Source organism: Vidua chalybeata, chromosome 6, assembly GCF_026979565.1.
Source record: "Vidua chalybeata isolate OUT-0048 chromosome 6, bVidCha1 merged haplotype, whole genome shotgun sequence".
NCBI classification, from domain to species: Eukaryota; Metazoa; Chordata; class Aves; order Passeriformes; family Viduidae; genus Vidua; species Vidua chalybeata.
The window spans coordinates 37679420-37698671 of NC_071535.1; the positions used below are offsets into that span (position 1 = coordinate 37679420).

Below are 19252 nucleotides of genomic sequence, written 5' to 3' on the forward strand. Positions count from 1 at the left end.
TACTTAGCACCATTACAGGGCACAGCAGTTTGCACTTCTGCTGTGTGCAGTTACCTTAATTCAGCTGTGTTGTAAGAATTCACAGCCTCAACTGGTGGCACAGAACCTTAATACCTCCCTTTTTCAGAGAAATCCAGTTTTCAGTAATTCAAGACAACCACTCAGCACTGGCTTTGTAAAGTGTGTGTTTCAGCTGTCAAATTTAAGTAATCAAAGCACTGACGTCCTCCACAGTTAGCTTGTTTAAGTATACTTTAGAAATATTAAATGTACCTGTATTTTATATGGAAGAGACCACAATGAAGCAAGCTGAAACAGGATCTTGTACTATCATTTTACTTTTGCACTGAATTCAGCTGCTTAATTGTAGAAGAAGGATGATACCAGGAAGATACCAGAGCAAACATCTTTCATGGAGTGGGAGGCAGGTGAGTTGGTGAGGAAAACTTGGCACAGGAAAACACAGCAGTAAATACAAGTGTGAACAAAAAGAGTGCCAGAGTAAGGAAGCAGTTGTAGTTAGTACACTAAGTGATAAAGCCAGTGATAAACAGGACATATTCAAAATATTTCCCCCATTAAATTTATTCAAAAATTTGCTTTTTCTTGACATTGCAACATATATTTGATGGGACACTAAATTCAGTGAAATGTTTATTTGCTCAACAGCTGAGATTACAACTGCTAAATTACCTTTCTACTTCTATCCGTAAAAAATCCAGACAACTTTTCTATGTATTTTTTTAATGTAAAAGTAACAGCTTCTTTTAAAACCGAGGTATTGAGTGTACCTCAACACATCTATAACCTCTTTTAAGCATCTTAGAGGTGAAAACCAAGAAAATTTTAACATCTGCTGTTTACCATAGAAAGGAACAAAACCTTAACTCTTCAAAGCATTCAGTTGTTAATTTGTAAATTCAGTTGTGACTTTTTCAAAAAAGTAGTTTGCAATTATGTTATGCAGTAGTTTGCCAGAGAGCTTGCATGTTTTTTCTTCTCTTTGAAATTCCCTACTATTTCACAGGCATTCAATTAGAAATGCTGAGTAATTGCTGTAACTTAGAAAATTTAAGGATTGATCTGGAGAACAGGGCAAGAGGTGCTTCCAAATCTTGTCATTTTGAACACTGTGGAATATTTTGAAGCTGCTGCTATCTAAAGCCTGTATTCTAGCACACAAGTGCATTCTGATGCACAAGTCTATCCTAAGCTGCAAGGAGGCTTCTTGAGCATCTTTTTTCCACTTATATTTTCTTCTTTAACATCTTTTAGTCAAGTAAATTAGTTTAATGAAAGCATTATGAAGCAACAAGAGAGTTTTAAGCCCCTGAAAGTTTAGAACTCTCATCGCAGTGGAGAGGTTGATCACAAAAACATTATGCTCAGGGCACATTACAAGGTCTCATTATTTGCTTTTTGGATTCCACTAGCTAAAAGCAACCTGAACCATACATAGAGCACAAGCCTTTACATGAGAGGAACAGTATTTACAGTGATGTCTTAGATACTTCTTGTTAGTCCTAACACCCAGATAGGCCTCTACGTTTTCCAAGAGCATGGGCCTTTTTCTTTTTTCTGTCTTGCTCAAGCGTCTCACGCCTTTCTTCCCTGGAGGGAAAAAAAAAAAAGAGATCATGTCAAGTTTTATTAAAGGTAGAGACACTAGCAACCAAAGGAACCTGAAACTGACCACAGCCTAACACAAGTTTAATCAGTGTGGTGCCTTTGCCATAGCAGAGATAAGAGTACCATTATGGACTGAACCCAAACATTCAGGCAAATACTTCTGCTGAGACAAGCAGGTCTAACATTTGAGGTCATGCCAAGCATTTCAATATTGACAGCTTCTTCCAAGATGAAGGTAAATCTCCGAACTCTGGAACTGATACTGTTCATGGAAAAAAAGTCTTAAATTCAGAGCAGCCTTTTGTTGGCCTTCCTGAAATTGAACAGCCATTGGAAGGAAAAATGGCTTTAATACAAAAGTATTCTTTCCTAAACTACATTTAAATCCTAAGAAGAAGGAATCATCATATTATTTGAAGTAACACTACCTATAAAAAGACAAGTGTGTACTAACCTTGTCTGAAGATGTGGCTGTTTGTAATCTTTCCTATGTGAACAGATACCACCAGACCTACTGAGAACAGCATTTTCTTTAAATTCTCCCCACGGTTTTAGTCGTCCTACAATTTAGGAACAAAAAAGAGAGACTAGTTTAATAGTTTAGTAACTAATTGTATGCTTAAGTTCTTACCATGAATTTATGCTAGCTAGCCTGTTTCTTAGTGGCTGTTTTGAAGATTAAATGCCTCTTTAAGCTGTATTATCAGTTTCACCAGCCCATTCCCTACAAGTAGTTCTTCTGTAAGTCAAAACAGGTGACTGTACTTAGAAGTAACACTCACCATGCAAAGTTCAGCTTCTCACATGAGATTAAAAAACCTACCTCATTGTGTAAGGAATATTTTGTATTTCCTGTACATGCATCTATTCAGTGGAATACAAGGGTATTTATTCTTGTTTTATGGGCTTTCAGTCATAAAATCTTAATCTTCAGTAGGGAGGCTCTTGAAGCATATATTATGAAGAAATTTAACATCAGACTATGTAGGAACCCAGAGAGAAAGGAAAAGGGACAGGAAAAGAGACGGTAAACTTTGCTCTCACTGTGTGTATCAAAGCACCCCGTAGGAGCAGCTGAGCGTAAGGGGTGTGACCAACACAGACGGCACAGGGTCGCAGTACCTTTGTGTGGCTGATACCGAAGTGGCCGGGAGAGACTTGCTTTGAGATCAAATGTCTTCTTTCCACTTGTGGGTTCTGCGGGTTGAGCTCCAAACTTGAAGGGGGTAAGAACTACAAAAGGCACCAAGACACCGTAATTAGAGTAGCAAGAGCATCAATGTACACAGGAAGACCGCACTACGACTATCAAGACCAAAGAGCCATTAAATGCCCCTGCTGCTACTTCTAAAGATAGAATTGCACAAACAATGCAATTCTCACTTGAAATAGGGAGAGGCAAGAGTTGTAGAGTACTGGCCCTTTAGCTATGATTATACTGTGGAAGAGCACATACAGGTCCATGTGTTTTTCTAGTCCTTCAAGGCAAATTGCGTTTCTTCTATGCCTATTTGGAACCAAGTGGTTTTTCATGTTAAAGAAGAATCCTTTTGGAACAGGTCAGCTTCAGATCAGTGTGGAACTTTGGCTGCCCCTTGAAAACATCAGTATTATTATACAGCAAACCAGGAAGCTCTGGGTTCTTGACCTGTGCAAATATCCCTGTGATGCTAAGGGTGTCAATGGCTGGACAGCAGAGCTGTGCTGCTGCAGAGATTGTTAGTAATCAGAACACTTCTGATTTTGCTTGATTTTAGTTCCGAGTTATCAGGGTGCTGAGGCTGATAACAGGTTTTCCTAAAGCACAGCTAGAAGCCTGATGCATGCTAACCACACAAGGAGAACAAGCCCTCTGAGGTGTCAGGAATTCCTTGCTGTGCAGATGGGGTATCCCTGTATCTGCTATATGAATCTTTTGCTATGTAGTCCCTAAAGGTCTAGAAGACTTTCTATCCTCTTTTCTGTAGGTAGCTAGGTACCATATGTTTAAGTTGTGGCACCTAAACATTTTAGTCAAACCACTGGAAAACAAAGGAAACAAAGAAACCACTGCAGTTTCTGAAGAACCAGTCATAACTTAGCGAATTAAATTAAAATCTGGGTCTACATGACATTCAGTAGTTAAAAATTTGTATAGTAATTCAGTAAGATAAAAGTCTTGAGCTGAAAGAGCCAAATATTCACCATCCACCTTACCCTTTGATGCAGTCAGATCATTATTTCTTGCATTTCCCTTACTGTTCTTCTGACTTATTAGTTTGCAGCTCTTTTGAGTGTCAGGTATGCAGATCTCCTCCATGTATGGAGACATTCTAGATGGAGTCTTGGTAAGAGAGCGTTTGTGCTCATTATCTTTTGTGGCTTCTGAGAACCTGAAAGGTTTTAGAAATGTGCAGAAAAGTTTAGTCACCTACAAGGAATGTAAGCATTGTGCCAGAATATAAAAGGTCGTGCCGTCTGTATTATTTATTATTAATTTATTTATTACAGGTAGAAAGATTCACTGTGTGAAAGATGTTCACATCTCATACAAAAACTACTAAAATACTTTGCTGGTATAACACTATGTTTCCAGCCAGTGTCAATAGCAGTTAAGTACTATTAGAAACTACAAAGAACTGACTTTCTTGTTATTTTGAAAAGCAAATATACTTGGGTGCAATAAGCTAGTAGATGTATTCACCAACAGATACGATTTACTTTAGACCTGGATTCTGTAGTAAAGCATTGTGTATTTCATTAGTTTTAAAATTCAAATTAAGAAAAACTGAAAGACAACTAACAGAATGCTAGACCTCAAAGACCTACAAAGAAGAAGAAGCTGACAATTTTGAAACACAAAAGACACATGTATTCCACACATGTATTCCACATTCCACATGTATTCCAAATGTGTATGTATACATTTTTAATGAACACTTATGATTACTCATGCATACAAAATCTTACAAAAAACATATGAGAATAAGCCATGAGCTTGCAAGATTTAGAAAGACAAGGAGTAAATGTTGAAGAAAGCTGTTTTTGTGGGCAAGCAAGTTTATGATGAAGTACAGCTTGCAAGGTCAGATGAATGGAATTTCAGAAGCAAATTCTGAAAGTAACATTTTTGTTCAGACATTGCTAGGAATCAGTTAGGGCTAGTTAGTGAAGACTTCCAAGCTCATCCAAGAGGACACTAGAGGCAGTGTATTTTTTACATTTGTTACCTATTGAAATAAAAAAAACATTTAAAGTAAAAATAAAGCCATTAAGTTTGTAAGCTTGACTTTGACCTTTGAACAGCAGAAGACCTGCATTCCAAAGTCACATAGTTATATACTATCAGACACCAATATGAGAAGTTGCATTATCTGACTTAAAAACAACAATCCCACATACACTTTAGTCAGGGACAAAAAAAAGCCCCAGCAGCCATGATCTTGGCATGCAGAAGTGGAAAAGTGAAGGTCATCACAGAAAGTAACACAACTAAGGCCTGTGAACAACTGTGTACTGTTAGCAAAAGGAGACTATCTAATCAGAACTTCAGTCACTGTGGAAGGTTTAGGAAAGTGATTGAAATCAAAATTAGTATAATAGTTAGAAATCGACAAAGAAATTGTAGAAATAAAGGCTTTCGTTAGAAATCCAAGTGAAAAGAACATTTATCACTAGGATACTGTAAGGACTGTCCTTTCAACTCCTTCTTTTAAAACATTTCTTGATCAAGACTTTAGGAAAATTATTAAGAACCAAATAAAACATACTGATAACAGAAGTTCATGAAGTATTAACACTAATAGAGAATTAGATTACTGTGGAGGAGTGATGACATACACATGATGTTCTAAAAGGAAATGAGATGAGGTATAATAGCATTGACTAAGAGTTCATCCATTTAGCAATTCCTCATGACTTCTGGTGTCAGTTCCCACCTGGTAGAAATGGTCTGTTTATAGTAGTCAATCACAAGAGGACCCCTCCTGTGACACTGAAGGGGAGGGGATGTAGAGGACAAAAGGAAGAAAGCACCTAAAAACCATTGCAAGACTCACCTGGAATACTGAAGAGAGTTCTGATTTTTAAAATTTACAGAAAAATTAATTTGGGTAAACAGAAACTATTAGGCTGCCTGGCAAAATAGAAAACCTAACACAGTAATAGAAGAAAAGTAATTTGCTTGATTTTGCATCTTTTGGCTTTAGAAAAATGAAAGCCAGGATTTGAGATTCTTCTAAGAGACATAAAGATGAAGAATGAAGACAGTAACAGCACAGTGAGGCTTAAATCACCCACAAAGCCAGGCTGAAAGTCAGTAATCAGAATTAGTCTTGCATAGTTAATGTTTGGACTAATCACAGTCAGTGTTGATTATTTCATGTGTATCACATCAAATGGCTTGCTGGTAGCTTTCGTTTGTTCTTTTTACCTGACATTCATTTTGGATGTTGAAAGTACAGAAGGATGAAATGAAGATTTCTGGGCTAAAATGCTCCGATTAGCAGCGTTCAGAGAATTGCGTGGTGAGCGCCGGAGGTTACTAGGAGTGCTGGAGGTGGAGAATCTGCCTCTTTCTGGATTTGGGCTGAATAAAAATCTTTTGCCACTGACTTGTTTCTAAGGAAAAGCAAATTCTGAGTTACCAGACTCTGTTGAAAATTTATCTACAAAGCAGCCAAGAGGAAGGGAAAACACACAGTCTATCAGAAGCATATGGCCTCTTCAGTTTTCTCCCTTTTTTTTTTTTCCTCTTTAAAAGCATACTTTAAATGTAAGTATTTTTATTATTAAATTGACCTGACAACACATACCTTAGAATATGGAGTGTCTTTTTCTGATGCTCTTAAGGGATTTGATTTTCTGGTCAGCACCTGCCAATAGTAATTTGTCTGAAGTATACATTGATACAATATATGCCATTAAAAAAATAAATGTAGTGTTCAGGAGTTCCATTCATTGTTACTGTTGGATACGGACCTGGCAGTGCTAGAGTAACCAGCCTGAACAACTCTATGGCCATTGCCATATTCATTCACACATTCATTGATACATTACTGTCACTTTTTTAGGCTCTACTGCACTTTGTGAGAGGCCCTGTTAGTAGCTTTCACCCATGTGAGGGTGAAATACAAGAACTGAGAACAACACATATTGAATGTATTTTTAAGGAGAATCATATGCAACCACGGGATGATAGTTCAGGCACAAAAGAGAAAATATTTAATTCCTGCTCTTTGAAAAATAACATATCCCCTTGGTTAAATTTTGCAGCAATTCAAACAGTTATAAACAAAAGTAATTGTGACTATTTTTACTCAAAAACAAGTTAATTGTTGGTTTCTACAGCTGTACACTGTTAACATGTAAAACCTTGTACTGTTATATACAAATAACTATATATATTGGTTATAATATCCCACTGCATGTTCACATGACCAACTACCTACTGATCTAAAGAGACCTGGTAGGACTTTTACAGAAAGGCCCTGGAAATAAATGAATATGCCAACAATGGGTATCTTCCTGTGTTATCTCTTACCTTGACTGCACTGCAACTTTCATTCAGTTTTTTTTTCCTCTCAATGTAGTCAGCAATAGATTCCATTTTCTTGAACTGAGCCTCGTGCAACTTTTTGAAGTCTAAGAAGTACCAAAAATAAGAACATTCACAGATATAATATGGTTCTAAGGGGGTTTAGTATATAATAGGAGAATTTTGTGACACCTATTTTCAATACCTCAAATAAGTCAATGCATCCCTCTAATTAAAGGCTGTAGACACAGCTGACCAAACAGGACCAAAAGAATCTATTTCACCAGGTACATGGCCTGTTACCTGGTAATCTAGAGGATTATAGAATCATGGTCTGGGTTGGAAGGGGTCTTTAAAGATCATCTAACCCAACCATCAAATTCTGCAGTTAAAGAAAACAAATACTTCTACATTTGAGATTATTTAACACATTTTAAGAAGTGATGACCATGAGCTAATGTAGAGTACTACAGCACAACCATAGTATTTATAAAGTGAAAACTAAACAAGCAGGAATAATAGCATGTATGTGTTCCTGTTCTTTGAAAATCATTAATACAAGTATTGTATGGAGAAGTCACCAAAATGCTCAATAAACCAGTTTTTTAACATACATGCCAGTCATTTACTACTATGAATTTACGAGCTGGAATATGTACCTTGAAATATAACATTTGGGAATTTTTTTTTGTTTGCTTTTTAAAGAGAGCATATTCTTTTATTTGAGCAGGAACAGAAATCTGAGTTGTAAAAAACTAAGCCAAGTCTCCCTTTACACAGAAAAAACACATCTCTTTCTAAAGATGGCAGGTTATCTTACTTGGTGTGGTTGCTGTCACTGCTGCTCTTGCAGACCTAGATGCACGGCCTACATGTAAAGGGATCTTCCCTCCTGCAGGATGAGCATTACCTGACACAATAAGATTAGACAAAATCATTACAACTCCTGGATGATTTAAAGTAATCACAGCGGTTTTAAATAATGTTCCAATGTTTGTTTCAAATCACACTTCATCTCTTCAAACTGGGTTTAGGTTTTGAGAAATAAAACCAGCTGGAACAGGTACGTTCTAAGACTCTCAAAAGTGTTTTAATTGATTTGTCAGTAATAATAGATCTTGACAAACCACAAGCCCAGCATGAATCCAAAAGTCGTATTAGATTAGTATCTTATGATAGCAAAATATTTTTCAGGGAAGGTTTACAAGAGAACTGTGCTTGTGGCAAACAAAACTTTTAAAAAACACAGATCAAGGCCTGTGAATTTAATGCTGACACTAAAGAAGAAATACCTTTTGACCAACTTTTCTGCTACTGCCTTATATGCATACAGAGTCCAAGTTATTTTTGTCATCTCTGTTCTCAGGTATAGTAATAAGCTCATGCTCACACTTTAATGATTACTTTTATTAAGAAAAAAATCTGGTAGCAACTTTACATCAAGTTCAGCATTTGCATATCAACAGCAAACACTTGTATTTCTGGTTATTCACATACCCTCAAAAGTAAACTTAGATGACCTCAGTATATTGAAAGAAATCCTTACTGGAAAAAAATAATGGCATGCAGTTAAAAAAAATCAATTTGTTGATATTAAATGCAGACACTTGTTACAGCTATAGGAAGAGATGAGCACTGTACCATATGTCAGGATGAGTGATGCCCCCAAGCATCCACCACATAACCTATTGCTTTTGTTTTTAAAAACAACCTTCATAGAAAAACCCACATTTTTGAGTTCAAAATTATTGGTTGTCTCCCATAAGATTGTCCTTGTAAATTCTATGGAACAACTAGAATATCCATAATAAACTCTATCCAAAATAGACTACATACACTGAGCCTAACAGAGCAAATGCAGAAGTGTATCTTAATTGACAGACCCCTCAATATCAAGAAATTATCAGATTAGGTAGACAAATTCATTTCTTCATGTCAGCTGCATACACAAAGGGGGATAAATTAATTCATGTTTTCAGTGGCATTGCGTTTGAAGGTCTAAAAACACCACCAGATGAAAAAGTGATCCAGTAGAACACTTTCAAATACTCTTAAGTAGTTCAAACAAATGATAAAAGATTGTATGTTTTCTGCTAATTTTACTCCTGGAAAGCAAAATATAAAAGTGTTCACCTGTAGAAAAAGATAAATGAACCCTGAGGAAGCAATTCCTCCCTTTCTTGCCACCTCTTAGAGGCCAAACAACACCTCAAGGATATTCCAAATGGCACTGATCCTTTTGGAAGCGTAAAACTCAAATACACTCAGATCTCTGCGAACTCCTTCACTAAAAACAAGAATTCTGAAGTCAAAGTCAGCAAAATTCCGACACTGCAGAATCTGTGGATTTGTGTTAGAATGTTAAACAAGTTACACAAACTCAAACCAGACCAATTTTCTTCTGGTATCCCCAAAACAAGGTTCTGATCAACAGATGTGCCACAATACAATTATCTTTCGACTATTCTAAGTAGCACAAATTAAAGTTACTTTTATCCAATTTTCTACTTACGTTGTTCTCCCCTGCCTTTAGTAGAAGTCTTCTCTGCTTGTTTCTTCTGTCCAACATCCATTCCTGGATTCTCAATAGCTCTCTCTTCAGTTATTTGGATTTTGCTTTGTAATACCTTTTGTCCCTTTTTGTGCTCACCCTGAGGCACTTCATTTTCTTTCATTTCAGAATGCATCTGCAATTTAAACATACTTTGTTCAACCAGTTTGTTCCAGCTGGATATAAAGAAAGGCTGTTGTTCTGAGAACAGAGAGTCAGTGGAACAGATTGCCCAGAGAGGTGCACAGCCTTCATCCTCAAGGGTTTTCAGCATCAGATTGGACAAAGCCTAAAGCACTGGGCTCTAACCTCATGGCTGAGACTGCTTTGACTGGGAGACTGAGCAAGAGATTTTCTGAAGTCCAAACTGAATGAACCTGTGAAGTACTTACCTTGTTACTTCACAAACTTAGATATATTAGAAAGCTTTGACCTGCATAGCTCTCACATTTTAGTATAGCATTGCCTTTATGGATTAAAGTTAATTATTTGCAAGTAAGAGTAAATTCACTGGATATGTTACTTTTTACTGTTGTATTTTTGCATAATGTACAATTCTCTAACACTAAAAGACTAACATTCCTCATTTTGTCATTTCCCTCCTCTACCTCAGTTAAAGTCTTTTAGACAGTTCTTAATTTACCTACTCCTGTAACTCAAAATTCAACCTCCATCTCACCTTGTAACTTTCTGTCCCTAAGTCACACAACCCTCACAATAAAGAAGTTATGATGTTTAGGCAATTATGCAACTTACAATATTTTTTTCTGTATCAAAAAAGAGAGAACAGCCTTATTTTAGATAAATTCTGAAACTAGCCTAAGATTCAGAATATTACAATGAACTAGTGAAAGCAGTCTTACACTCGGATAAAGTGTTTGGAATTGTATATTTCTTAGAGGAATTTATTTTCTTGAAGCAATGACTACCAAGTAATGTCTGTTTATTATGGGACAGCACATAAATAGACAAAAGTCAGTGCTACAAAATACAAAAGACCAGTACCAGAATGCTTGCATATCAATTTTTGTACGTGTCTATATACACACAAACACACATATCTAAACACATACCATCTATAAATGGTGATTGAAAAGAAATCAAGTGTGTTTAAATTATGCTCAGAGGAAGGGAGGACAGCACACAAAAGCATGCAATGCAAATCACCTGTTTCTCATCAGAAAGCACTGGGTTTTCTTCACTGCTATTAGTTTCCTCATGAGAGTTCCTCTTTTTTCTGTCCTTACCACATCTTTTTGTGATAAAACACACTGAATCAGACATAATTTCCTCCTGATTGCTCAGTTCGTCCGACTTAATGGAAGCAGATGCACTCTTTACAGGACCCTGTAGCAGAAAAATACTATAACTGGAAGATATCCGATACAAATACGAATTAAATACTCCAGGGACAGTTTCAATTTTATTATTTAAAGAAGTATTTTACACAGAGGATGCCATGTAGCAGGATAGTAATCAAGGGACTATCTACATTCCCCTAAGCATCAAAGCTCATTGTTTGGAGACTTTAAATACAATTCAAATGATTGGTTTATCATATTTCATTTTAATAAGATTATAAAAGCCTAATATTTTTATTTGAAATCTAACTTGCATGATGCCATGACCCTCCCATATTTGTACATTTGTGGAATACTCTTCACCAGTAAAAACAGCGCTCCTTTCCTGCTCGTGAAAATTTTTAAAAAGCTGACAAGGTTTACACCAGTTCCTCAGACCTTTAAAGAAGATTAAGGGATGCACTTAAAGGCAGATGTATTTTAGAAAAAGCAGATACCAAATTACTTTAATCAGAAAAATAGCCACACTCAACAAAATAATTCAGCTTACAGAAAACTTTAAAAAAAAGTTAAGAAACCAATACACTAAGAGACAAATAAAGGAAGTAGCACAACTGTATTACTTTCATTATAAGTGAAAGTAAATTGTAGTAGATGCAAAATGCTTTCCAATTAGTACCGAGTCCCCTTCATTTAGGCATACAAAATGAATAAAATATTTTTATATTTGGTACTGAATAGTGTCTGGAGCCAAACAAGCAAGAATTAAGGTTTGTTCAGTGGAAATTAAATGTTATTGTTCACAGAGAATAGGTTTGTACTGATGCTGAAAAATATTGTTAATTTTGGCAGCTGAAAGGAAATCAGATTTAAGTCATAGAGGCTGCTTCAAAACTAACATTAGCATATCTATTTCTACCAGTATGTAAGTACTTTAAACTAAGGGCACTAAGAAGAAAAAGGTATTTCTATTACAGTCCCCACTGTGGTCAAAATCACCCTTCAGCATATGCCCTATTCTATGGGCTACAAATTAAGGTTTACATTTCTTAAAAGCGACGGCTGATTTATAATGTTACCATTTTTTCACTTTCTTCTTTTGTCCTTTCAAAGTGTTGCTTCAATGACTCCAATAATTTGTCTGCCTGAAGAGAAATCAAAACAACACATGATCCAAACAGTCCATTGAGTCACTGAAGAGCTGCATAAGCCCAACCTGCATCCTATAAAGTGATCCAACAAACCAGCAGAACATTTCCTGAATCCAACAGAATAAGGCATACCTAGGACTCGTTCGAGTCAGTCAATCAGAGAAAGTGCCTAAGGCCACAGATAAACATGTAGATATTCTCCACGGAGGCACAAAGGCAAGTTTCCTAGACTAGGTTTCTCCTGCTCTATTTTCCAGGAGGTTAATTGCTCAAGGAAGGAGACAAACTATTTTAAGCTCCCCCAGCGCAGCTGAAATAGAATTAAAATTGTATCAAATTTCTGCAAATGCTTCTGTCTTGCCCGTGCTACATGCAAAAGCATTCTTTTCATCCCTCGCATACATCCAGCAGTCATAGTAAAAAATAACATTGAAAACACACCATTGATAAGTCAGGCTATGAAAGACTCTTAAACACCTAAGTGGAAAGGTCCACACAAAAACAATCAAAGTACCCCAAAACTAACATTCCCAGAAAAACCCCTTAGTCCTGTGAGGACAGGGAGCTGCCTTGTCCACCCAGGCCGTGGATCCTTCTTTTAAGGCTTTATGAGCCATTGCTGCCAGGACGAGCCCGGCCGTGCTTCACATGCACCTGCAGCTCCAGGCAGGACGCTGGGGCATCCTTGAACTTCTCGCCTTTAACCGCGACCGCCAAACGCGCACTCTCCTCCCTTAAGGTACTCTCTTGTCACTGCTCCTCCTACTCCGAGTCGTAAGGAAAAAGTCAAAAACAAACCAAGCCAAACCAACAAACACAACTATCCGCACTGGGGGCGAACAGCGCGGGGACATCGGCGTGGGGAACAGCCGTGCCCGCAGAGGAGGGGGCGGCCTCCCCTTCTCGATGCTCGGGGGACACCGGCGCCCCGCTCTCTCCCTCCCTGAGAGCTCGCCCGCATCCCGGATGGCAGCACAGCCCCCGGGGCGCTGCGGCGCGGAGCTACCGCCGCACCGCGCGGGCGGTGCCGCTGCCAGCGCCGCTCCAGACCCGGGAGGGTGCGCCCTGCGAGGCTGGGGACGCGTTCTCGCTACCGGGCACGTGGGCAGCCCAGAACCCGGAGCTTCGTGGGCAGCGCTCCCTCGCAGCCGCCCCCGCCTCACCCGCAGGTTGGCCCTCAGCCCGGCGGCCTTGGCGAGGCGCTGGAGCTCGGCGTATTTCAGCGCCTCCAGGGGCTGCAGCGAAGCGAGCGCCATGACAGCAGCTCCGACCGACCGACCGGCCCTGCCCGCCGCGCGCCAACTGACACCGCTCGCACCGCCCCCGCCGTTCGAACTGGCCCGCCGCGCCAGCCCATTGGCTGGGCCAGAGAAGGGGCGTGGCCTAAAGGGGCGGAGCGCGGGAGCCGCCAATGGCGGCGCGGCCCGCCGCGCGTGCTTATTTTCAAGCGCGATGAAGCGTTCCCGGCAGAGAAAGGCGCGCGCGGTGCGGCCCGCTGCCCAATAGCCGCGGGCGGCGAGGACTGACGCTCCTGCTGACCAATGGCGATGCAGAGGCGCGAACCACGCTCCAATCACGGTGCTCGGGGGGCGGGCCCCGCGCCCGAACGCTTGGCGGCTGGAGATGGCGGTGCGGCGGCGGCTGCGACAGCTGTTCCAGGACCCGCAGCCCGTCGGGACCATTGTGCTGGAGCGGGCGACTGTCCCCGCCTCTACCGCCTGGGTCTCCCTGTCGGCGCCTCCGCCGCCGTCGCCGCCGCCGTCGTCTTCCGTGCCGCCGGCCGCGGTGCCGGCGTCACCGCCGCGGCGGCAGGGTCCGCTGCCAGAGGAGTGCGCCGTGTTCCACTGCCGTGGCTGCTGGACAGTGCTGGGGGACTCGCTGCAGCTGTGCGGGCAGGAGCCGCCGGGGCTTAGCGTCCTCATTTGCTTCAGTCAGTGCCTCCTCGGGCCGACGGGTGCTGAGGACGCGCCGCTGCTCCGCGCGGACCTCGGGGCGGGCAGCGGCGGCCGGGCGGGGGAGGGTCCGGGGGCTCTCGGTTGCAGCGCGTCTCTCTCTTTCTCCTCAGAAGTCACCAGCGATGTGACCTGGGAAGACTCGCTGTTGGTCGGCCTCGAGGGAGCCCTCCTGGGATGGTGCGTAGCTCCCGTAGTTCCGGCATCGGGCCTGCCGTGAGTGGCCGCCGCGGTAAATCGTGCGGGCAAAGCCGGGCTCCGGCAAGGCCGGGAGCTCCTCCGGCTTGTGCACAAGGGTTCTGAGGCAAACTCCCAAGTGACTTCTGTGCCTGTTTCACACTTCGGATGGAGAAACCTTTTGTAGGGATGTAGTTTTCACTTGAAATCAAGAGTTTTGCTGCTATAGCCTCTGTAGGTGGAGAGGAACATTCGACAATGCAGTAGAAGATAGCTTAACTTGTAGGTCCCTTTCTTCTCTTCCCTAAAAGGTCTCTTGCTTAAAACGTCTCTGGGTTTTGTTTGGTTTGGTTGGTTTGGTTTTGGGGGGAGGGGTGGCTGTTGGTTGATTGGTTTTTCTTAATACTGAAAATAAAAAACTTGTGCTGCCCGATTCAGGAGCGTACCGTTTGCAAGGTTTGGTAACTCAATCAAACGGGAAGAATGTAAAATGTCATCTAGGGGCTTACAGAACCAGTAGCTTGTTTAAATGATTTTTAAAAGCTGTTTTACAAACTGTCAGGACTGGGAACTTTTTCAATATAGGACTTGCTCTTTTTTTGACTTTTTTCCTTGCCCCTCTCTCTGCATGGGGTAATGATCTATTTTATTGGAAAGAATTTTCAACTGGTGCATGCATTGTTTTATTATTTAAATTATGCTTGAGTAGAATACTCTAAACCATTCTGTGATAATAAGATGTGCATTTTCTTCCTTAACAGCAGCTTCACTTAGTAGAGAGATTACTTCTTTCACAACATGCCCAATTTCTTATGGTCATATCACTTTGTACATATTACTTTTCTGAGGAGGAGGTGTTATTATGCCTTGGACTTTGCCCCAGTGGAACTGAAGATTTGATGCTCTCTGACAAATATGCAGCATCTGTGGTTTCAAAACCTTCTGTTTCAGAACACTTCCCTTTCTCCTTTTAGTGCTTATTATTTATTATTCTGTCGGTCTTGTGGCTCGGCCGTGGGCTTCATTCTTTATTCTTCTGGCAGTGACCTGGCACATCTCCGAGACTTGTTCTGTTTCTTCAAGGACAGCATCATGTGGTGAGTACACTGCATTCCGTGGTCAGTGACTTCACAGGTAGTTGTAAGTTACTGTACAACTAGCCTACAGCTAACAAAAGTGGTTTGACTTTTGTCTGAGCACACTGGTGTGGGATTTTAATATTCCTGATGTCTAAATTGTGTTGATGTGAATCCCTTTGATTTCCTTGCACCTCTTGAGTGTCCTTGTGCAATGTAAGACTTCATATTTAGTTGCGTGCAATGCTGAAATCTCTTCAGTTCCAGATTCATTTAGCTAACGTAAGGTATCAAAGTGATTCCATGATAGGTTGAGGACTTGACTACAGAAGCTGTAAATTACTTATAGCTGGTGATGAGAGGATTTTGATTCCAAAGTAAAACCGTTGTTATGTTTTGAGTATCTTCATAATTATTATTTTTGGCAAAAACTTTGTATCTGATTCAAAATCATCTTAAATCGTCTGTCTAAATAGTGCAACTACAGGTTTTTTAACTGTGGTTTTTTTCCCCTTTCCCTTTTTGTTTTCCAGTTACCTCTTAAAAAATCAAATTATTATAGAAGCTTCTAAGGTGAATTTTCCAGCTGTGACCTTAAAGGAAAACGTACAGGAAGTAAGATTTCCACAATAATGGAAAATACTTTTTAAATGCTGATAAATTTGGATATTAATTCAAAAACATCGACACAAATGTGGGGATTTTAAGTGCCTAAGATTGAGAAAATGCTGCCTTATATGACAATAACTGACTCAATGCATAAGACGTGGAACATTTTCTAAGACCCCCTAAACTGCAGAACATAGCCAGTTCTAGCTAAATTTTGGCAAAAGTTTGTTATCCTTTTATCTCTATACCTTGCAAAGAAAAAAAACCAAAAAAATCATTTATACTTGGCCTAATTATTACGGCTTGTGTTGTCATTGTTGAAGAATTTAAAAATAGAATTTTTTTTTATATGAAAGGGATTTTTAGAGTTATATTTTTATGTCTGTGCAAGCTCAAAACAGCATGGCTGTATTTGTAGTTTCAGAGAGAACTCTAGGACCTCCCTCCTGTTTTGGTGTTCAGATTGGATGTTCTTATCTGTAACCTGACTAGTTGCTATGTTAGTTAATTGCCTGTGTCTTAGCTCAAATAAAGTTATTGTGTGTAGGAGACAGCCAGCATATCCAGTATTTATGTGATAATTTGTTCATTACTTTTTTTTTGGGTTTGAATTTGGATTTTAGTTTCTCTTGTAACGGACCTTTTACATTCTTAAGTTTTGTCCTCTTCCAGTTTCTGTAAGATCAGAGTGTTCTTACAGGTCAAGTGAGGTCAAGATACAAAAATCTTATCCAGGTAAAACTTCTGAAGTCGAGACATGATTTAGTAATAATACATGATTGAAGTAAAAATATGACAGCATTTCATTGCAAACACAAATTATGTGACTGTAGAACTTTGCTTGTTGACTAGAACAAGCTCAAGCATCTGGCCTTTGCTTTTTGAGACATAATGTCCACATGTATTCCTAAGCTAATGATAAAACAGTTTGTCCACATATTGTCAAAGAAGGTTTCTGGCTGTGTGAAAACTTGAGTTAACTAGGAAAGATCAGGTTCATCATAGGAAAACTGCAGCAACTCCATCTTCCATTATGCCCCTGGAATGGCTGATACTGGCACACATTGATCCATCTCTATTTGTAGTGCAGCCTTCTGATCTGGATGCCGGTTCTGTCAGTACTAAACATGCAGTATAGAGATCAAGCCCCTCTGTATTTTCCCATCTTGAAAGTGAGCTGCTCTTTAGCCACTTTAAGTGGGGTGCAGGTCATTCAAAGATCCAGTGGTAGGACTTTTTTTGCTAATTTTAATACTCCTTTTTCCTAGATGAAAGAAAAGCTTGTGGACTTCAGTAGTCGCCTAGAATTAGTGACAAGGAAGCTGGATAAAATAACAAAATAATTATGTAAAAGAAAGGCAAAATTCTTCAACAGATCCACATGACCTACTATCAGGATATGCAAGAGTTAATGCTAATACCCATTTTCAAGAGCTGCTGGAGCTGTTTCTGCATCTCTGCTGAGTTTGGTCATTCCAAAGAAATAATGCACCAGATGAGGTTTGAGTAATTGATCTGTCACTTTATCTGTGTGTGGAAAGAACTGATGATGAAGTGCATCCCTTCAGGAACACCTGAGAATCTGACATATTGAAGACTGTATAGCTCACCCATGCAGCACGTTACTCTCTGATGCTGTGTGAATGTGACTTTGGTTTTTTCTAATGACTTCAGGGTGAAAACCAGCCTTTGAAATACTGAAGTCAGATTTCTGGAGCTATGCAAAACATACTTAACAAGGTGGTGATATTCAAGAGCAACCATTAACAAACTGAACATTCTTAGAGACCTAAAGTTCTTGTCCTACCTTTTAATAGACACATTGTTAATGGCAGCCTTGGTTTTAATGGCAGCTAGTTTTTGGTCAAGTGGCTCATTAGCTACATCTGATATGTGAGCCACTGCTAAATGGACTCCTGAATAGTTGTGAGATTTGCTAATGTGTGTTGCCTGCAAAAGCAGCAGACGAGCACATCACAGATGCTGCAGTGTTCTTAGAGCATGAGTCTGGATGGCACCATGGAGGCAGAACAAGGTTTTGAACTTCAGGTAAAGGGCAACCCACGTGCCTGCCAAGTCTGCTGAAGTGCAGCCTCAGGAACAGGACTGAGTCAAATTCTGCCATCTAAGGTTGTCAGCAACTGCCTTGAACAGATTTAAGCATTTCTTTCTGGAATGTTAACTATGAAACCAAGGAACATTCTTCTGCACAATCGTGGAAGCACTGCTTTCCTGAAGTTATGATTGGCCTGTTGCCTTCAATTGGCCAGTCAGGATGTTTCATAAAAAATACCAACTCATGGCTCATTGGCATCTCTCTCTGTTAAAAACTGGTTCTGCTTATTTCCAAACATTTATAAAATAATTTTACAGAAAAGAAAGCACTTACCCTTTGTTACTGGGACAGAATATTCCTAATTCTTTTTTTGGGAGATTAAGGTCCCTTTTCCTCTCCCTTTTGCTGCTAAAGGGCTAATGTTTTTTCCCTAAAGGGATAATGAACTTTATGGAAAGTTTAGTAGTGGTCTGTAGTAGTCTAGAGAGGATTTTGTTTACTTGATCAGCTTAATTCCAGTGATGCAAATTGCTTTCTCCTTCCATATATATGACCAGCAGGTTGCAGACCTCACTGCTGCTGCTGCCAGTTCTGTTTTGTCTTATTTGTAAAATAACTCGTAATGGGCTTGGAGCAGAGGGGACAAAACTCACTCTAAGGCACCTCAGAGGTTTTATGTGAGCAACTTGTACTTAGGCTCTTACTAATGCTCACTGTGCTGCTTTCTGTTGGGGAGTTCTGTATGGTCTCAGTTCATTGTTGTAAGCAAAACCACAGAGTATCAACAGTCGTTCTGCAAGGAGAGGAGGGACTCTCACAAATTTTAATACCACCTTTGTAGTACTTCCTTAGTGCTTGTGTTGTTGTTGCATGAGTTTAAGAAATGTGATTGATAAGAAATGTGATTGATATGTGCTTTTTGCCCTTTCATTCCAGTTTCTGCACTGTTTCTTGCTATTTTATGTCTATACTATGAATAATGCTAAACTGTTTTGCTTCATTAGTGCTGATCCCTAAAAGAAAAAGAAAGCTGTTAGTTACATATTTGCATTATATTTAAAGTTGTGAAGAAGAAACTTCTTAAATAAAAGCTGAAACTCAGAAATTGATATAGTCCAAATCACTGCCAATATTATGTGAGTCCTTGGCCTACTTCTTTACCTTTGATTATTTTGCAGGAAAAAACCCATCTTTTATCTTTATCTTGCTTGGGTCCTCATTTGTTATGAAGTATT

The 19252-nt window shown here is 39.8% G+C and overlaps 2 protein-coding genes across 3 annotated transcripts; one reads left to right on the forward strand and one right to left on the reverse strand.

Annotated features, from left to right (window-relative positions):
• Positions 1 to 560: 560 nt before the first annotated feature.
• NUSAP1 (nucleolar and spindle associated protein 1) lies at positions 561 to 13439 on the reverse strand. 2 transcript variants are annotated; one of them, XM_053945295.1, is made up of 13 exons: positions 13311 to 13386; positions 12802 to 12909; positions 12076 to 12141; positions 10863 to 11042; positions 9657 to 9831; positions 7965 to 8054; positions 7151 to 7251; positions 6423 to 6482; positions 6041 to 6228; positions 3826 to 4001; positions 2752 to 2862; positions 2084 to 2189; positions 561 to 1611 (listed from the first exon to the last, which is right to left on the reverse strand). In XM_053945295.1, the coding sequence occupies exons 3-13, from the start codon at positions 12076 to 12078 to the stop codon at positions 1524 to 1526; spliced, it is 1278 nt and encodes a 425-aa protein (XP_053801270.1). In that variant the 5' UTR covers positions 12079 to 12141; positions 12802 to 12909; positions 13311 to 13386; the 3' UTR covers positions 561 to 1523. The 2 variants fall into 2 exon arrangements, with proteins under 2 accessions (XP_053801270.1, XP_053801269.1); XM_053945294.1 differs by lacking the exon at positions 12802 to 12909 and having other exon boundaries at positions 13311 to 13439.
• A 323-nt stretch (positions 13440 to 13762) lies between these two features.
• Positions 13763 to 19217, forward strand: OIP5 (Opa interacting protein 5). Its single transcript, XM_053946871.1, has 5 exons — positions 13763 to 14077; positions 14213 to 14279; positions 15251 to 15373; positions 15886 to 15967; positions 17230 to 19217. The coding sequence occupies exons 1-5, from the start codon at positions 13771 to 13773 to the stop codon at positions 17302 to 17304; spliced, it is 654 nt and encodes a 217-aa protein (XP_053802846.1). The 5' UTR covers positions 13763 to 13770; the 3' UTR covers positions 17305 to 19217.
• The last annotated feature ends 35 nt before the right edge of the window (positions 19218 to 19252 follow it).

Excerpts from the sequence above, each read along its gene's own strand:
- NUSAP1 (XM_053945294.1), bottom strand. The coding sequence starts at position 13,403 with ATGGCGCTCGCTTCGCTGCAGCCCCTGGAGGCGCTGAAATACGCCGAG. Across the intron at positions 8,055-9,656 it reads TAAAGGCAGGGGAGAACAAC|GTAATGCTCATCCTGCAGGA; the intron begins GTAAGTAGAAAA and ends TTATTGTGTCAG. Across the intron at positions 6,483-7,150 it reads AAAGTTGCAGTGCAGTCAAG|GTGCTGACCAGAAAATCAAA; the intron begins GTAAGAGATAAC and ends TACTATTGGCAG.
- OIP5 (XM_053946871.1), top strand. The coding sequence starts at position 13,771 with ATGGCGGTGCGGCGGCGGCTGCGACAGCTGTTCCAGGACCCGCAGCCC. Across the intron at positions 14,078-14,212 it reads TAGCGTCCTCATTTGCTTCA|AAGTCACCAGCGATGTGACC; the intron begins GTCAGTGCCTCC and ends CTTTCTCCTCAG. Across the intron at positions 15,374-15,885 it reads TTCAAGGACAGCATCATGTG|TTACCTCTTAAAAAATCAAA; the intron begins GTGAGTACACTG and ends TTTGTTTTCCAG.